This window comes from Streptopelia decaocto (genome assembly GCF_964273445.1).
Source record: "Streptopelia decaocto genome assembly, chromosome: 1".
NCBI lineage: Eukaryota > Metazoa > Chordata > Aves > Columbiformes > Columbidae > Streptopelia > Streptopelia decaocto.
In genome coordinates, this window is record NC_138663.1 from 157,636,544 (window position 1) to 157,656,430 (window position 19,887).

At 42.7% G+C, this 19,887-nt stretch overlaps 1 protein-coding gene across 8 annotated transcripts in view; it reads right to left on the reverse strand.

Moving 5' to 3' along the window:
• MBNL2 (muscleblind like splicing regulator 2) overlaps window positions 1-19,887 on the reverse strand; it is a 112,440-nt gene that overhangs the window by 55,489 nt on the left and 37,064 nt on the right. For all 8 annotated transcript variants that reach the window (XM_082050001.1, XM_082050002.1, XM_082049995.1 and 5 more), the window contains one exon: window positions 18,464-19,270. In XM_082050001.1, the coding sequence (XP_081906127.1) occupies window positions 18,464-18,637 (174 nt within the window). In that variant the 5' untranslated portion in view covers window positions 18,638-19,270. The remainder of the gene's footprint in view (window positions 1-18,463; window positions 19,271-19,887) is intronic.

A 19,887-nucleotide genomic window follows, 5' to 3' on the forward strand; every position in this document is an offset into this window, starting at 1 on the left:
GAAACCATTTAATGATATATATTGAAAATATTTTTCACATATCCTTGATGGAAAACAGAGATGGAATTTTGACAGAAGAGGGAAAAAAATGCAAAAGAAAACAAAGAGCCCAACACACACACCCTTTGCAAAAGCATGAAACATTCCTTTCAAAATAAAAAGAGAACTGAGGGAAAGATAAATCTTACAGATTTCCTTTTTTTTTTTTTGAAGAAAAGAAAAACACACCACAGAATCTCACTATTCACAGACAGAAACAGTGTAAACCCGTATTGATGCACATCGCTAGCTAAATCATTTTTAAGAACCATTGATTATGAGTGTCAATGGCTTTTCTCCTGCGAAAGGGTCCTCACAGAAACATACAGTTAGGTTTTCATGTCGTGATGTCACAGTTGAGAGCTTCCAAAGTATTTAAATTGATGGATATATAAAGACAGCTTCAAATTGTGTACACCTCAAGGAGGTGTGCAACCTGCTCCACTTACTTGCCCAGGTAGGGGAACAACCACAAAGGCAGCAACACTGGAAACAGGCCAAACAGGCTGCACTCAGAAAGGTACAGAAGATTCAGGGACAGTGAAGTGTCCCATGAAATCAACTGGATGTTTGTGACTGGCTTAGTTGGAGATGGGATCAGACCCTGGAGAAGTCATCCATAGGGACATAGGCTAGAGGGGCTATGAAGTCACAGATGCAGAAACCAGCCACTTTGATTACACTGTCAAGCTTCATATCTCCAGGACACCAGATCTGTGTTTTCCAGAAGCTCCAGATAAGCTGATGAAATGTGCTGATGACTCAAACTCAGTTGGCAATGAGAAGAGAGAAGAATCCGGGTATGACAGAAGATGATAACCTTGAAATCCAGAGAATGAGAACAGTATGAAAGAACAAAGTATCTCTAGCCAGCGACATGAACCTCGCAAATCAGTTCAGACACAGATAGGAAGGTATTTGGCTATAACCTGGGGATGGAGCTGGCTGTGCCAGAGGAGAACATCATGGATGCTTTGATCAACCACTGACTGTGGAGGCACTGGTGTGACAAACCGTGGAAAATGCAATCACAAATGTGGAAAAGGATGCATCGAACAAGGATTGTCTAGGAAAAGCACAGCACACTCTGTGGCAAGGCTGCTTCTCACACGGTGAATCTCTACTTGCAATGCTGCGTGTGCTTCTGGTCACCAACATCCAACTAAGATGGATTCAGCCTGGAGCAGGCAGGGGAGAGGGCTGCCAAGGTGACTCAAGGGAAGGAAAGCCTGTCTTAAAAGCAGAGAGGTGGGGTTTTTTTTGTAAGAGTAAAACAAAAGTTGAGGTATGCATGTTGCCAGTGAGTGTCCCAGGAGAGGCTGGGGTGTCAGGGGAGGGGTGTTGGGAAGGGGAATGCCATAGCTGCAGAGTAACCGTGGCATTTGGCTCAGTGGAGGTAAACTGGCAGTGAATAAATCCATGTTGGAAATGAGAAGAATGCAGAAGAGAAGCGAAGCTATAGGAAAGACTTCTGATGGCAGCAGAAAACAAAAATAACTCCAAAAAAACCCCACCCACGTTTAATATGGAGATTATTAAATAACTTTAGAGAGGAGGTGATGTGACTGCACATGATAGTGATAGGACGAGAAGAAATTCCCTCAAGTTGCACCAGGGGAGGTTTAGATTGGATATTAGGAAAAATTTCTTCACGGAAAGGGTTGTCAGGCATTGGAACAGGCTGCCCAGGGAAGTGGTGGAGTCACCATCTCTGGAGGCATTTAAAAAATGTATAGATGAGGCTTTTAGGGACATGGTTTAGTGACAGTGTTACGATAATGGTTGGACTCGATGATCTTGAGGGTCTCTTCCAGCCAAAATGATCCTATGATAAAAAACAGCATGGAAATCTCTGACTTCCACAACTCCCTCAAAACTATTTTTCTAACCTGTCATTAATAAAATAGGTACTGCTCATATAGAGGAATAGTATCAGGAATTTCAGAAGCCCTTGCTCAATACAACACCGATTAAGCAGAGTACTCAAGTGGGCTCAGGTCCCTCCTCCCTCAGCCAAGCACTGAGCATAAAACACTGAAGCAGGTTGCTTCAGGGAAAACCTTTGCTGCGCAGTAGGTGATGTGAAGGATACTTATATATAAAATAGGTATCACACACGCATATATAATATATGTCATATATATGCATAAAATAAAGAAACAATCAACCTCAATGGAATTTTGAGCCTCCAGCTTCACACCAAAGAGATGCATTACAGGTAAAAATTTAAAAAGGTTAGGAAATAGTGCATTCAGATGTTACCATGTGCCTTTCAAGGGTCAGTTTGATGGCTAGAGCAAACCTCAACAAAAGAGCAGACTTTCCCACTCAGAAGTTAACAGAGAGGATTACATCAAGCTTCAGCAGATACCCTAGCATGAAAACAAAAATACTGTGTGCTTGACAGGTTTTGAGAATCTCTGGCATGCTTTATTTTTAAAAAAAAGCTGAAAATGAAGTCTCACTCCCTGCGGGAGCAGACGTTAGTCTCTTCCAGTGCAAATCAGCACTTGTAACCCACTCTCTGCAGAGGCTGTGAGGTGGTAGGAGATGTCCCTTGCTCAAGGGGCTTCTCGTGAGACCCGCCTCCACTGTGGGGAGCCCAAATTTAAACACCTGGGACAACAGCTCAAAAAGGAGAGACCCAACTTTAGGTAATATATCCAGGGGATCTGAATTAATTACTTGTTTTTCCCCTGAGCATCAGATTCCAATTTACACTTCAATCACCAAGCTGCTAGAGGCAGACAAAGGTCCCTCCATAATTTTGGGTATGAATCTCTTCTCTGAGCTGCAGAAGCAATATGTGGTGTTCTTAATTCTATCACTTCTCCCTAATCTACCAGTTTTTCAGGTGTAAGGAACCCATGAGCAAACTGCCATTGCACTGCAGAAGCGACTCTATGTCTAGTACATCCTGGGTCTACCAACTCCAGTGCACAGCACACGCTAAATACTCTGCATCTCTGTCTATATCTATGTGATCTATACATTCATGGACTCCTAGGTGAATAAGTTCCATTACAGATGCAGCCTCCTTAAGATATTTTAAAATGCTATTTTTTTTTTTTTTGATGAGTGAATATTGACAGGCATGCTCCGTATTTCCAAGACTCTCTACAATTATCTATAAATATGACCCAAAGAAGGGCTTGTGAGCACAATAGTTTGCCTGTTTTTTCCCAGCTATGTTAGCAGGTCTAATGGAAAGGACTGTCTCTCCTTACTAATGAACAGCTAATTAGTTTCTCCTATTTCTAAAAGAAAAAGAGAGGATAAGTAAAAAAAAAACAACAAACACAACCAACCAACAAACCAAACCACACACACACACACAAACCGCAACAGATTTACATACCTTTCACAAAGGGAAAAAACAAAGGGACCAAGATGTTAAACAATTTGCTTCGAATGACACAGCACCATTTGAATAAACATCTTCCAATACCCAATGTTATCTGTTATCCAACAGAGGTCTGCTAAGACGTGAGTGGTTACAATGACTTGCAAACTGAAGATTATTTCAGCTCAAAACGGGCTGACACAAGTATTTTGCAAGCAAAGGTGTCTTTATATATACATACGAAGAGTGATACCTTCTGATTTACCACTCACTAGGATTGGTATAAGAGAAAGCCATACCCATCGCAGAACTATAACTAAGAAAAGATTTACAAATACTGTAAGTTTTATACAGATTTTTAAGAGGTCTGCAGCCTTATAAAGAGAACAGACAAAAATACAACATTTAGGAAATTGTAGTTAAATGAAATTTAAGCATTTCCCCTCTATATTCTTTGGGGAAGAGAAAGAATGTTAAAGCTACTGTATTTATATTGATAAATCATAGTTATCTATTTAAACTGGGGTCTTAACTGCACACAGTATGCACATAAGAAGTGCAAAGTCAAAAAAAAAAATCAAACTAATAAATTTTAACAACAATCCCGCAGATACCATATCAGTAAGTCTCGCCCCTCCCTTCAGATCACTTAAGGTCTTTTAGCATTTTTGCTAGTGATGACACTGTTATCCAAGTCAGTCTGAATGAAACAGCCAAGCCAGAGAACACACAATACCATCTAAACATCTTCATAACACTGGCATTCCTGTACTCTCTGCTAGTTTTTACCATCACAACAGAAAAGAGAGTTTTGAGAGAAATTTGCTTCACATTATGTGTAACAGCACGTGCGCTTGCTTGATTTTTAAAAATGCCACTAAGAAAAGCAGCACAGTGTTTCCCAAACTGCGTTGTCCTCTCTATAGTCTCCTCCTGGCAGCCACAGGGATGCAGGGTACCAGTATCTACTATTGGCCTGTGCCACCTCAGCAGTGATTCCAAGCAATAAAGCAGTCTAAGATCACAAGCGTGCTCAGATTAGCAAAACCTGTTAGGTATACCAGTTAATGTCTGTTGAGCTGAAGCAAACATCCATTTGCCACTCTTTCTTCTTGGTGTCTAAAGAAGCTACACATTTATTAATTTATTGCACTGCTTTTCCATTTGATAATTCCACATCTGTATCAGTAAGTCAACCCACTAAATAGAACTTGGCCGTGTATACAGATAGGTTAAGAATTATTTGACCTTCACTTGCTACTTAATTAGCTGGTGATAACATTTCTCATTTCACATAAAAATCTCGCTGGCTGCTTTCAGACCCCCGATCCTCATGTGCATCACTGCAATGCACAGCTGCTTTATAGCAAATCAAAGCACACCAAGATACAATTGACACAGATCACAGCGGATCTTTTTGCAACATCCAGGACTGAAAGGCAAATAACTAATTAGAAAGAACAGCCTTATTCCATTACCTAATAATAAACTCCGTTGCTCATTAAAGACATTACATGCATTGTAGCAGCTGGCATGCTGAAATATCTGATAAAGGAAAACCTGCTGATAGTATTGTTGGCTTTAGGGAAAGCTGGCTAAATCTGTTTTTTTATAGTAGTACTTGTTTATAAGATCATCTACACATAGAACAGTGGAGGACTTAATTACACGGCAAAAAATGTCAAGTTTGGGGAAAGAAAGAAAGAGCAAACATCTCTTGGGCCAGCCTTGAGTAATGCCAAAGACCAGTTCACTCCTGTACCAGGATACAGGCAGAGCCTTGTGGGTTGCTGCCCTGAAAACAAAATGAGATGCTAAGAGCTCAGGACAAAATGGCATATTGTTCTTACATAAAATGTAGCCTCCTCTGCTTCCACAACAGTTTTTACCTTTTTTCATCAAGTGGCCATCTAAAGAAAATTGTCTCAAGAAACCTAGCAGCAGAGATGGTAACAGCAAACTCCCTCCTGCCAGATGAGCTCTAACCACATAATCCACTCACTCCATATTTGCTCTCTTTATTGCCTTTTGTAATTTCTGTGGGGCTTTCTATACAACAGTCAGCTTCACTGAGGGATGCCACCTTCCCCACTAGTTATCACAGTTATCACAGTATCACAGTATGTTTGGGATTGGAAGGGACTTCAAAAGGTCATCTAGTCCAATCCCCCTGCTGGAGCAGGAACACCTAGGTGAGGTCGCACAGGAACATGTCCAGGCAGGTTTTGAATGTCTCCAGAGAAGGAGACTCCACAACCTCCTTGGGCAGCCTGTTCCAGTGCTCTGGCACCCCCACTGAGAAGAAGTTTTTTCTCAAATTTAAGTGGAACCTCTTGTGTTCCAGCTTGATCCCATTACCCCTTGTCCTATCATTGTTTGCCACCGAGAAGAGCCTGGCTCCATCCTCGTGGCACTCACCCTTTATATATTTATAAACATTAATAAGGTCCCCCCTTAGTCTCCTCTTCTCCAAACTAAAGAGACCCAGCTCCCTCAGCCTTTCTTCATAAGGGAGATGCTCCACTCCCTTAATCATCTTCGTTGCCCTACGCTGGACCCTCTCCAGCAGTTCCCTGTCCTTCTGGAACTGAGGGCCCAGAACTGGACACAATATTGCAGATGTGGTGTTATCCAGGATCCTTTCACTGCCTTGCACACCCATCTCAAATAAGACCTAAACCTGCATTCCTAATGGGAATTTCCTTCTCCCTGAAGAGAAAAAAGTAAAGTTAAGTACCAATGACTCAGTAAAACGTAGCTGCTATTTGAAAAGGTCAAAAAATAGAAAAAAAATAATGAAAACCAAGCTTGACAAGTAAGCAAAGGCTAAAGGTAAGAAGGAATGACTGTAAGCAGTCCTCTGCAGTAGCTCTGCTCAGCACAATGACCACTAGTTCCATTAAATGGGTAGTGCTGCGAGCACCAGCACAAACTACATCAGGGGCTTTATACATTTGATTGCAAATCCCAAAACCCAACCTCCTTGTGGCTAACTGAATTTTGAGTATCTCCTCTTGCCTGCACTGAGAACATCTTCTTTCATTTGGGATGGTTTAGAGGTCTCTCCCTCTTTCTCCACCCACCATTTGGTTGCCCAGTTACACAAAACCTGGAGGAACTTAATTATCCTTGAGACTATGATCTCTTTGTCAGACTTCACTGAAATTGGCCAGTGGGTTCACAAGTCAGTGGGAGCAGAGGGAGAGGCAGCCTGACTGCATAAGCCTCATTTCCTCAAGAATCCAGGCTAAAAACAATTATAGCCAGAAGGTTCAATTAGAGAGGGGAACCATAGACTTTTCCTGCACTTCAAACACAAACTGGTTCATGCATACTAACCAGCTAACACTGCTCTCACTGAAGTAACGAGAGTTTGCAGCAAATTAATATTTGTATTGATTTATACTGATGACAGTCACAGGCTGAAACTTCAGTGTCATTGCCATGTTCAGCAAAAACACAAAATCACCTTCATTCCAATAACGTAATTTACAGATGCTCACAGTATCTCCATAGCTATATCCACATATCTCCATCGCTGCACAAACAACCCCCCGACTTTGTTTTTAATAACACTGATAGATTTTGTATGACCACTGCTAAAAAGCACACAGGGAAGATGTGTTCGGGGAGCAGCCTGCATTTTCATGGCATGTGTCACATAAAACCACTACCTTAGGAAAATCACCATTAAGATAGTATTTGAAAAGCAAGTATATTTTTCTCATTTTGTATCAGAAACCAACTATATGGATATCTGATGGCACTTGACATATGTTCACATCTGCAAATGAAGTAATGGAGAATTATACTTCAGAGGAATGGAGTTTCTTTGTTTTAACTTTCATGTTTTTTTTCAAATGCATAGACCATCTTCTCATTAATTCTCAACTTTAAAATCTCCATGAAGAAGTAGTTATGGTTGCTGTTCAATTTAAATTTATGAAATGTTGCCTGTCTTTTTATTTTAAATAGACTGAGTTCATTGTCGTAAGATCCCTGTGCCTAGAAAGACTTTCTTTCTTGTCATAGATAGCAAAGGATGAGCCTACTTACATGAGTCACACCTATTTCAAATTAGTAAGTTTACATCGGCTGTTAGCATTACTAGTGAATTATAACGTACATGCTGAAAATGTTTGTCCCCGGTCTCCACAAGGGCGTTTTTCTGCTACAGAAGACAGTTTCTTCTCGGTTTGGCCTATACCCCAGGTCTCCTCTCAGCCAGGTCATCACTGTGGCAAATGCCACAGTGACAATGTCCCACTTTTTACTAAAAGCAGTTGACGTCAGAGCCTCCAGTGAGCACAAGAGCAAACGCTGCCTCCCGAGAAGGGCTTCACTCTGTTGCCATAGAGAAATCAGCAGGACCATTTGGAGCACCCTGGGACATCCTGGACCTCTGCACGGTGCCAGCAGATATGACACACTCCACTGACATGTTCACTGGAAAGCCATCAAGAGCACTGGAGGGCATCTCGGATAGTATCAGATGCCTCTCTTCAGGCAAATGAATCAAGCCCAAACACTCGGGTCCTAACCACAGCAAATAAACGCATATTAATTTTAAAGTGATGGCCTAATCTAGAAAGCACTCTTAGGAAATAAAAAATAAAAAAGCATCATATGTCTCTCTACTTTCACATTACATGTAGCTGAAAAAGTTGGCTTTTTTACATTTTTTCACTTGGCTGGGCGTGGAGGCTGGGAGGACTGTCTGACAACAGCCACTGGGTCTTAGCATAGTGTGTGACACACTGGATTTTATTTATTTTATTTCTCTCATTGTGAACCAACAGAGAAAGGCCCAGCAGTTCTGTTAGCTTCCCAGTTACAACAGAGCTTTTCTTATAGCCACTGCATTATCTTCACAGGTGCCACCAGACCGGCGTTCAGTAAGCTCCACTCCTTACAGTACATAAGGCAGTGCATGAATCCTTTCAGTCAGAGGTATAGCTTCATTGCAGCGTGTTCAAGGCCCAAACTGAATTTCAAACTAAAGTTAATAAATTAGGTTTTTAAAAGTTTTAAAGGTGCCTGGCCCATGGCAGATGCAGGGGAGGCCGTAGCGGCACACCTGATGGGCTGCTAGCCCGAGCCATCCACGCAGCATGGATTCCCTCTCGTTTAAGCCAAACAAACTCAAGAGGAAGCAAGGGCTTAAAACTTGTAATGCTTCATGACAAAGGACATGTCCACACTGTGGGGATGGCACCAAGCCACCTTTCAGTGAGGAGGTGGCTCTGCGCAGTGCCATGCTGTGGAGACGTATGTCCTGCAGGCAGCGGGATGGTTCTTCTGGCACAGGAACATTACACCACAGCTCCTACATCTCTCATACATTTTCATACTGTTTTATACTGGTTGACTGCTTCTTTCTTTTTATTCCTCAATTATTTGCATTTCCACACGTTGAGACTCTTTGACTTTTGGGGCTTTGTTCACAACATCTTGCCATATAGCTCTTGGTCAAAGTGGATGAGAAGACAGTTTCTTTTCCTCATTATTAATTTCTTCTTTGTTGTAGTCAAGTCCTTGCAGGCATCTAATCCTGGGTGGCACAGCATACCCACAGCCACCAGAGAAACACATCGACGTGCAAGGAAACAGACACTTAGGATTTCCTCTGGCATTTCTGTTGTGGGACGGGTACCTCACAGCAGGCCTTCAACATTCCAACATCTCTCAAACCATAACAGCTTTCCTTTTTTTGCAGTAGGTTTCCAATACAATCCACCTCCTCAAAAACAAGGTGCCAGTCTTCGTACGAGGATATATGAGTTGGGAGAGGGCTGTGGTTGTCAAACAGAATTGCAAATAAACTCCCCAATTCTTGTTGTGTTTGGTTTTTTTTTTTAGATTTAAAATATCTTTGCAGTGCTGGGGATGACCTGGGAACATGGGCCTTGTCTCTGCTAGGCTTCTATATCAGGAAGCTCCTGACATCTGAACACAACCTTGTCTTTTGTATCGATGATGCAGTTGAAGTATAACAGCTTGGGAAGAACAGCTGATGCCTGAGCTGAGAGAAAGCTACATACACAGGGCCAAGGGAAAAAAAAAAAGAGCCTGGAATGAAAGAGGAACCACCTGCCAGAAAAATAAAGAAGTAGGTGGGGAGACCTGGAAAGAGCAAGCCGGTGGGAACAGTGACCTGAGTTAATAGGGAGCGTGGGGGAGGAGTGGGCAGTGAGCAATTGCTCTTGTGTTCAAAATCCTAGTGATGGGATGACTCAGAGACTCTGATTGAATTTTGCCTTTGCTACACCCACAGACTGGTTATTATAAAGCTTAGGGGAGCATGGGTTGGTGCAGCAACTACAGTGAATTGGGTGGGTATATGAAGCACCTCCAAGTGCCCAAAAATCTTGAGAGCATCTGCCAGACACTGTGGTCTTTCAAACGAGGTCTCCTGCATCTCTAACCTGTCTGCCTACCAGCTTTTCATTGTGTAAACAGACTTAGACAGTTAACCGAGTGGCAGCTACCAAGGAATGCTCTTTGTGAGTCTCTACCAGGGCTCCTGGGAGCAGCAAGCTCCAGGAGTTAACCCAACCCAGCAAGACCACTGCCCAGGAACTACTAGAAGAGTAATGGGAGTCCCTCAGGACAACACAATTCAGTGAACAGGAAGATATATTCATATTACATCCTTCAGTGACTGTGCTTTAACTGCTTTTTCTTTCAACCATTTCTGCTTATCCTCCTCCCCAGGCCAGGGACCCAGCAACCTGCTCAGCAACTTCCACCACACTGAAAACGACAGTGAAAACTGCCAGTAAACACCCACTCGCTCCCATCGGGTGGTTGTAACGGGCCAAAGGAGGCACAAGCTGTTGCAACAGGTCTCCTGCTTGTGAAAAGCATCTGCTCTGATCACTGAGAGGCTTCGCCACTGAACCGTGAGATTGGGAAGAGGGGCTTCCCATACCTTCAGAGGGAAGGAGGATTTGGGTAGCTCAGCGACCAGGTGTCCAACCAAGCTCTCTTATGAGAATGTAACTTACATCAAGTTAAAACAAGCTGCCCAGGTTTAAAATCTGATGGGTCAGGTGTGATAAGGAGATACTAGTGACAGACAGGACAGCTTTGTGCTCTTAGCACTGCTGCAGAGAGACAAATGAGGAAACAAAACAGGGCCTGAAGGAGAAACCCAGCTTTTCTAACAGACAACAGAATGAACCTCAACTGGTTCAACCTCTGCTTTTCACAGCTTCGGTTTGAGGGCAGGTTCAGTGACAGTGGGTTAGCACTTGCTCCTCCGAGTCGACTTGGTGGCTAGTGTACCTTTTGCTGCAGGGCCCAGCTCCTGGCTCAGCACTGGTTCCTGTCCCCATATACTCCTGCTCGCCAAGCACCCTGGGTGGCGCCTCTGGACTTTGCTCAAAAACAGAGAAGAAATGTCTCTCTTGAAAGAGGGACAAATCTTACTGAGTGGCACAGCCCCCTCTGCAGTGAACAAACACCCATGGCTTTATTTTTAACTGATCTTTTAAAAAGCTAAACACTGTGTAGGACAACAGTTAAAGGCTTATTTCAGTTTTGTTTGACTCTCTCCTAAACAATTTAAGCCAAGCTCGCAGATTTTTAAGGGTGTCTGCCCAGCAGTTCAGCTAGCTGGTTTTTAACCAGCTCAAACAAGTTGCAGGGCTGCACAATCACTTGAACAGAGATAAAAAACGGAAAATACGTGTGATAGGACACAGGACTGGATGTAACCATCTCTTTTTAGTAGCAGCTCATGGTTGCACAGGTTGAGTATAAAGTGTAATATAGTCTCAGAAAACAGGATGGCATAATTTCCTGCAACATCTGACCCCTTGCACTTTATTCTGAGCCAAAAAGATTAACAAAGCCTGAAAAAAGCAGGGCCTTCAGGAACCACACCTGTCCTGGGAACAGTGTTTTCATGGAACACATTTAAAAGAATGAGTCTTCTCTCATGAGACTTCCCATTGAGGAGAAACATGCCCCTTCCAGAGTGAAGTCAGTGGGAAAAAAAAAAAAAAAAAAATCCAGATTCATCCTTAGGAAAATTCACAGGAGATTTGGGGATATCCATGAAATGAGGAAGCTTGAAATGAACAACAGAAGCTGATTCCCACACTGTGTGTAATGAAGTTGTGGAAGTCCTCAAAGTGGCATGCTGTGGGTTCCAAAGACATACACAGTTCAAAAAGCAGCGAGACAAATACAGTGGAAGGATGGTCACTGAGAGCTATTACGTACAATCATATTATGCCTGGACCTCCATGTCCCTGAGCAGCACATCACTCCAGCAAGCCACTGCATGTTTACACACCACCTCCTAAATATCCACTACTGGCCATTACTGGGTCACTGGGCTACATTGGGCTTTTTGGCCTGACCAGGGTGGCCATTGCTATATATACAGAAGAAGCCTACAGAGTTAATCCGCAGTCATCTAAAAGTGGCCTTGACTGACATTTTCTCTTCGTGATCACACTTCGCAGCAACTAAGAGAGCTGCAAAGAGAGTTGGGATTGTTCAACCTGCAGAAGAGAAGGCTCCAGGAAGACGTTTCAGTACTTAAAAGGAGCCTGTAAGAAGGATGGAGACAGACTCTTTAGAAAGGCGTGTTATGACAGGACAAGGGGTAACGGTTTTAAACTAGAAGAGAGGAGATTCAAGTTAGACATGAGGAAGGATTTTTTTTTACAATGAGGGTGGTGAAACACTGGGTTAGGCTGCCCAGAGCGGTGGTAGATGCCCCATCCCTGGAGGCATTCAGGTCCAGGTTGGACGGGGCTCTGAGCAACCTGACCTAGTTGAAGATGCCCCTGCTCATTGCTGGGGGTTGGACTAGATAACCTTTGAAGATCCCTTCCAACCTAAACTATTCTATGATTACAAGACACAGGAAAGCTTCTGCCAGGTGGTGTTCTCGAGCTACTTGGAACTGGACTTTTTAAAAGAAAAAACAGAGGTGGGTGAAAAAGAAGGGTTTGACCAGACTCGCTGCATTGCAGGAAGATGGAGATCTGGATTCTGCATCCCTCCCAGCCTGGAAGATTTTGGCCTGCACCTTCCACATCCCCAGAGCCTACAGCTACTGAAATGGGCAACCTGTTCCCCTGTCTTACTGTAATTATGCCACTGTGCAGCAAAGCACGCAAGATCCATGGGTCCAGAACAAATATGCCATTCTGTCACCCAGAGTTTTCCCATTTCAGTTGTTCTTCCCTACCCACTGTAGGCATGGCCCTTGAACTCACCTTGCTTTTGAACAGTATAACACCACATAACTGGGTGATGGGCAGAAATTCAGCCAACTGGGACACTATAGGCACCCATTTAAATGCTTTCTAGTCTACACAAAACTAGCCAATCCCCTCTGCCTATAGTGCACATCTACAGTCTGTCCAGACTGCCTCACCTGCCAAGTGAGAGCAGGTATCAGCTACTTCAAAGTGTGAGAGGATCCCAAGTCCTTGACCTTTGTAGAATACCAAGGACTTGATGTTTGTGAAACATTTAGAGACCTACAAAAGAATGGCAGGAAGGCAATTGACTACTTACTGCAGCCTAACTGAGCTCACTCTCTTACTAACAGCCTGCTCACTTTACAAATTTATTTTTTTTCCTTTTTCTAAATAAAGCTCAAGCCATCTTAAACAGATGCTTTTCAGTTCCAGATATTTCACCAAAGTGGATGCTCCTAAAATTTCTTTTCTTTTTCCTGGAACCCTTTTAAACTTGGTAAACACGTCTCTGTGTACAGCCTTCAATTACCATTTATTCTGTGGTGCCAAATGACACCAGATAGGCATATTCTTAAAAGGCTTTCAGGAAAATGCAAATTAACAGTCCACAGTAGTCTGCTGGCTCAATAAACAGAACAATTCCAAGTGTTTAGACACTAGTAAATAGATTGAAAAAATACAGAAAATAAATCTGTAGCCCTAAGGAAGCTTTCATTTTATTGTTAACAGCATAAAACTTGCAATGACAGTATCTTCAAGATACCTCCTCTGTTATCTGTATCAGCTCAGACAACACATCCTTTTAGTAGCTGACCTGCAGAAAGTGTATAAATCTGAGCTGAGAAATAACACCATAATTTAAACCCCAGACTTGACTGCAAACATGAGAGTCAATTCCCAGCAAAATGCCTATTATCATATTTTGTTATCTACCAAGCTCTTCCCCTCTCTACCTCCTAGATGTCACCATTCATTTCAGTGTTGTTTTTTTGTAATTCCAGCTCAAATACAGCAGAGTCTTACATGTTCTTGTCCGTAGACATCATATTATATATTAGTATTCCTTTGAAAGGATTTTGTTCTTTCCTACTAGCAGGACAGGGAAGCCTTGAAAACAGGTTTGCTTATAGTGTCCAACTTGAAGGACTCCAAGTGTGATATATGAAGTGTTATATATCCAGGTTCTTCACTTTTAAATTAAGCTACTTGAACCCAGTGGGAAGTATGAAAGTATAAACAGAGCAGTTCCCGCAATTCAAACTTCCCAGTTGGACAGGCATCTTCACAGACCCTTCCCACTGCACAAACACTGCAGCATCCAAAGAGGAGACTGAAAGGGCTCAAAAAAGTCTTCAGGAGGGTTTAAGGCAGCAGACAAGGCTCCAGCTCTGGAAGCGTTTCCTCAGCATCGTCCATCTTCCTGGCCATCAGCGGGCCCTGCGCCTCGCCATGGAAGTACGCTTTCCGTCACCTCAGGCACGGTCAAACAGACAAGCTCAGAGACACTTTCATCCTCAAATAAAACTCACCAGGGCCAGTTGCCTGGTACAGTTTTGGGTATTTCCATGTGGCCGCACCAGCTGGCCAAGTCGCAGGGGACTTCTGCTGGAGGGAGCCCCATTGCTGGAGGTGATGCTCTGACTGGCTAACAGGCGTGCATCTGTCTGACTGCTGCATCCATCAAGCATCGGGTGCACAGGAATGAACCATCTACACTCTCCTAACACCCTCAAAATGCCCTGTTTATGACAGAACAGGCTCTGTTCTTCACCAAAGAGCCGGAAACAAAAGCTGAGCCACATCTCAGAAGCCCATGCGGCAGAACCTGGCTTGAAATCAGCAACTCTCTGGCCTGAATCTGAACCAGGCTCATTAGTCTTTAGCTATTTCTGTCTAGCCTGAAGCATCTCACAGATGAAGGATATTCAGAGCCCAGACAGTTTTTAACAACTAACATTCTGGATCGCCAAAACTGCAATCAGTCCAACGGGATGTTGTTGCAACTTTCACTGGGTTTAAAGTCAATTTTTGCAAGGCCGAGTATTCAAAGCCAAAACCCCCTTTTGAGTTAAAAGCAAACAACACCCATTTAATTCTGTCAACCTTTTACTGGCAACCAACAGACCTACAAATATACTTCTTTAATACAGGAAAATTCAGATTCTGATGCAATCATGTTACTCCAGAAGCCTGGCTTAAGGCCACAGCACCATCACTGGCCGAGGTGACCCAGCACTCTGCTGGTAACACACAGCCCCTCTCCCTTGTGTCAGCAGCAAATACAGCAACTTAGTTTTAACCACAATCAATTTCCCAAGCTGGTGCACCACACAGCCACAAAGACAGCAGTGGGAGCACAAAGGAGGATGTGGCATGGCACAGAGGCGGGTCCCTGGCTGGGATTACTTCCTTCAGCCCCAATACCAGCTTTTGTTAGCTTAGAACAACCCTGAAGGCTACGGGCATGTCAGCGTGAAGATGCTTCTGGTCACACCATCACAGGATGGTTGAAACTGGAAGGGACCTCTTGACATCATCTATCAAACACCCTGCTCAAGCAGGGCCACCTAGAAACAACTGCCCAAGGCCCACGTCCAGATGGCTTTTGAATATCACCAAGGATGGAGAACCCACAACCTCCCTGGGCAACCTGTGCCAGCACTTGGCCACCCTCACAGCGAAAAAAAGTGTTTCCTGATATTCAGAGGGAACCTCCTGTGTTTCAGCTTGTGCCCATTGCCTCTGGTCCTGTCCCTGGGCACCACTGAGCAGAGCCTGGGTCCGTCTTCTTTGCACCCTCCCTTCAGGTATTTTTGTACATTGATGAGATCCCCCTGAGCCTTCTCTGCTCCAGGCTGAACTGTCCCAGCTCTCTCAGCCTTTCCTTGTAAGATGCTCCAGACCCTTTGTCATCCTTCTAGCCCTTTGCTGGACTCTCTTCAGTAGTTCCATACTGGTGCTTTGGTAGTCTGAACCAGCTGGTAGGCACTTGTACCATGCTCCTTGTCTATCCTGAAAATCCAGAAAGAAGGTGGCATGCAGGAGAGAGCACATCCCCTCCCCGAACAGGGGCTCTTCTGATCCATCAGCAGGTAAAGGAGAGCCTGTCTCAAGAGTGCTGTATGTTGTTCTGAGGGAGCAGCTGTAACTACCAGGCATCACCTAAATGTAACACATACCTCAATCTGAGCCTAAAAAAAAAAAAATCTGTATTTTCTCTGGGTAGGAAGATGTTTATTCAAAGAGACTCAATGTACTCACCATAATTTATTTTTACAGCAGGTACACGGAACCAAGACAGTTAAAATGCTAAGTCTCCAAAGCTCTAGATATTATGTAAATAAACTCTAAATAATTGCCTGCATTAAAGTGTGGTTCAGTGTTCAGCAAGAAAAACAGCTCTTGTTTTTTTTAATTAAATTCTGATTGTATCTATAATTCTAGACTGTTCTGTTTATTTACATGAAACATTATCCTGCTTGTTGAGTGCCAAAGCAGTATTCTGAAACTGTATGATTAACACCAGCTATTTCTGAAAGCTACAAATCAAACAGATTTATGGGACTAATGACATAAGTCCTTCAACCGGCAGCATATGCAAACCAAGCTCACCAGGAACATTCTTGCCCTACCTATGGCAATTTACAAACTTCTGAATAACGAAGGAAATGGATGCAATGACTCCAGTTGGCATAGCCAAGAGCCATGCACTCGCAAGGATCCCTAAAAGCTTTTTAAGCACCAAGAGGTCAGACAGCTCACCCAAAAGCTCAGCTCAGACTTGCACTCAGCCACTAGGAGCTGCAGCAATTGAAGACCTTGTTGTCCCGTTATCAGATCTCCCTCTGCCTGCAGCAGTGTCGGTGGGAAGAAACTTGTACCTCCGCCTCCGCTGCTTGAGGCCACAGTTTGGTTTCTTGGTACAAACCCATCTCTACTGCCAATTTACCACAATAGACTCAACTAGAAAACACAAGACAGGAGGCCCATGTGCCTGCTCCCTTGGGCAGCAGCATCGCTTCAGCCCCTAGATCCAGGCTGAAGCAAACTGGCCCCTTGGAGCAGATGCCTGCTAGGACAAAACACGCCTGCTTGCTTTGACTACATTTTTTACATGGCATTGGACTTCTCTCCATTGAGCAACGATGCTGCCTGTCAGTAAGCTAGCCACTGCGATCCCTCAGGATTTCTCTTTATGGTGTTATTAGCTTAGGCTATGACTCCAGTTTTGATTCACAAGCGATTACTATGCCTGCACAAAAGTCTCTGGCTAAAATAACTGGCACCTCCGCTGCGAGCACCCTGCACTGCCAGGGAAAGAGATGCTGGGCACGTCGCCGCTTCGGCCGGGGTGCTGCAGCGGCAGCAGCTCTTATGTTGCAAACCCACTGCCCTGTAAGTGACTGAGCCCTGCCACCAGCCACCCCGCCACCACCCCAAGGCTTTACAATGATTAAAACTATATTTAAAAAACAAACAAACAAAGCCGCAAAACCACAACAACAACCAAAAAACACAAAAAAAACCCCTGCAGACACTAGCCTGCCTGTTTAAAAAAAAAAAAATCCCATTGGCAGGCAACCAATACACAAGAACATCTACAAAGAAGCTGTTACAGTTTATCGTGCAGTAATCCATGGATTAAGGTCATTAATAGCACTCAATGGCATACTGCCATGACTACAAAGGTGCTGTTCTGGCTTGTAGGATATATAGAATGAAAACCCCTCACAAACATTTACACTGAGTTAGTTTCTTCTGAATCTTCAAAAGAGGAGAAGAAACAAGAAAACTCAGAAGAAAGATAACTAGCACAATATCTTGCATTGCGAAAAAAAAAAAAAAAAAGAAGAAAATAAATTAACATTTTCAAATAACACTGAATTTGCTCCTCATTTACACTGATGTTTTCACAGTAAGAGAGTTCTTGGTGAGTAACCAATATTTTCGTCTACAGAGCTAAATTTAAAAAGCAAGCCAAGACATTTTTCCATGCCCAAAAGACAAGGCCACAACTAAAACTTTCAAAACAAGATCCAAAATGCTCAATTTTGCCCTTTCATTGTTTATATGAAATAAGCTTTTTCCTTCTGTTGACATGAGAACACAAATGTATCATCACAGAAAACACTGTGTACTCCCCAAATCCCACAGGGTCATTAATCTTCTTTTATGCAGTACACGAAGTATCTTCACAGAACTTTTAAAGTAGTTTTCTAAAGCATGCCTGATGTCATTAGCAAGTCAGAAGAAGCTGACGGCCTAACAACATAATTGCTAAATAGTCTCCAAAGGAGAGAATCCTTTCACTCTGTTCTAAATTTATGCTACTGTCTGCACTACCCATACACGTAATAATCAATGATATTAATTTATCTGAGAGCCCCAATACCAAGGCGAAACAACCCATTGTGTCAAAATTGAAGTAATGTACAGGTTTTTCTCACTTCTGTTGATTGAAACTAAAGAATCTGCATACTTTCCATATGATTTTTTTCATTAGGACTCTGGTAATGGTCTAGTACTGTCGCACCATGTATTTTCATTTGCCATGGAACAATGATAATTCATAACATGTACTCGGGAGAACACAATTGTCTCCCCAGCTGTAAGCAATGATATGCAATTTTTGTAAACAACATATAGACTCTGGAAAAGGAAATCCCTGGAAAGGAAACTTTTCAAAGCTTCATTAAATAAAAGTTATGACAAATATAATTTGTATTAATAGACACATCTTACCAAGAAGAAATAACTTTCTGATTTACCTGGTTTAGTTGTAAGTCATCATTTCACATTTTACTTTCAGTACAATGTACTAGCATTTTTACTATACGTGCAATTCTTTTTTCCTTACCTTTAAGGAATCAAAGCAGGCAATAACTCTTCCATTTTCAACCTGGCAACTTTTAGGGGGGTGTGCAAATTTGCATTCTTCATCAGAGCGCGAGCAAGTTCCCCTCTGAAATTGCCTGCACACTTCTAATGTTAGCCATTTTGTATCTCTTACAGGAGCAACATTCAAAGCCATGATGAAAAGCTGATTTTGAACTTGCTGTCAAGTGAGTTACGACAAAGAAATTCCCAAAAATAATGACAAATGAGAGAATAAAAAAAAAAAAATCAATTCCAATTGAAAAAAGTTAAGAAAAAAAAAAAAGTGGGGTATGATTAACAATGTCCAATGCACACAAAGCAGAATAAACAGAGAAAGTTCACCAGCAAGCAGTCACTCATCAATCATTAAGTCCCGCTGGTAGACTTTTGGCTGGGAAAAACCATGCTCAGTCGCATTTCTGTCTGTAAAACACGTGGGCCTGGTGATTGTATCACGAGTGCAGCAGTTTTACGCCAAGATCCTTCAGTGCAATGGCACTCTTTGATAGAATGTTAATTCTCTGACAGTCACTTGCTGGTATTGATTACACACAAAAAGCAATGCAGTCATTTGTTCATGTCCCAAGAATAAGAATAGTTCCTCTTCCTCTTTTCCTGCTTTCAGTTTCCCATCAACTAATTGGCAAATGGAGATGGCTGAGGTATCTTCCGCCAGGTGTGAGGTGAAGGCAAAGCCTGGCTGGCAAAGACGGGATTTTGAGAACACGGGCGTAGCAGTCCTCGCTCATACAAGTGACTTGACAAAGGCACTTCTTAAGTCACTGACCTGACAAAACAAATACAGTATCAGTTCACATGCAACTCATTCAAACCAACATTACGAAACCGATCATCCCTCTTTATCAGATATTATAAACATATTGCCAATGCTTGCTTGGATTTCTCTTTTTCCAAACAAAATCAGCCTCCTTCATGAAGTAACCAGTTGAAACACGTATTGCAGTAATATTCTAGGCTGCAGTCCAGAAGTTGGGAATGATTTAAATAGACGAATGTGGCAGACACAATAATTAGTTAGGCGTGCTGGTTGTGAAACAATTCAATCTAATGTGCTTAGTCTCCAAAACAATATACAAAAACCCATTTCCACCCAATTTATCATTGGGTATTTTTGATTATGCTACTGCATTATAAGTTCTTACTTGTTATTTGTTCCTCCTTAGACATGAGGATGGTTGTATTCTGCGCAGATTTTTTGTGTCTCCCTCTCAAGGGTGTGGAATTGTCACTCTAAATCTACAAGGAGAAAACCTCTTCCATATCCAGAAAATAGAGTTAGTTTTCCGGTTAAGCTAAAGCCTGTTTCATAAAGGCTTCATGAAAGGGTTCATCGCTAAGACATCATCCTCTAATGAGTTCTTTCTAATATGAAGCAGTCCTTAT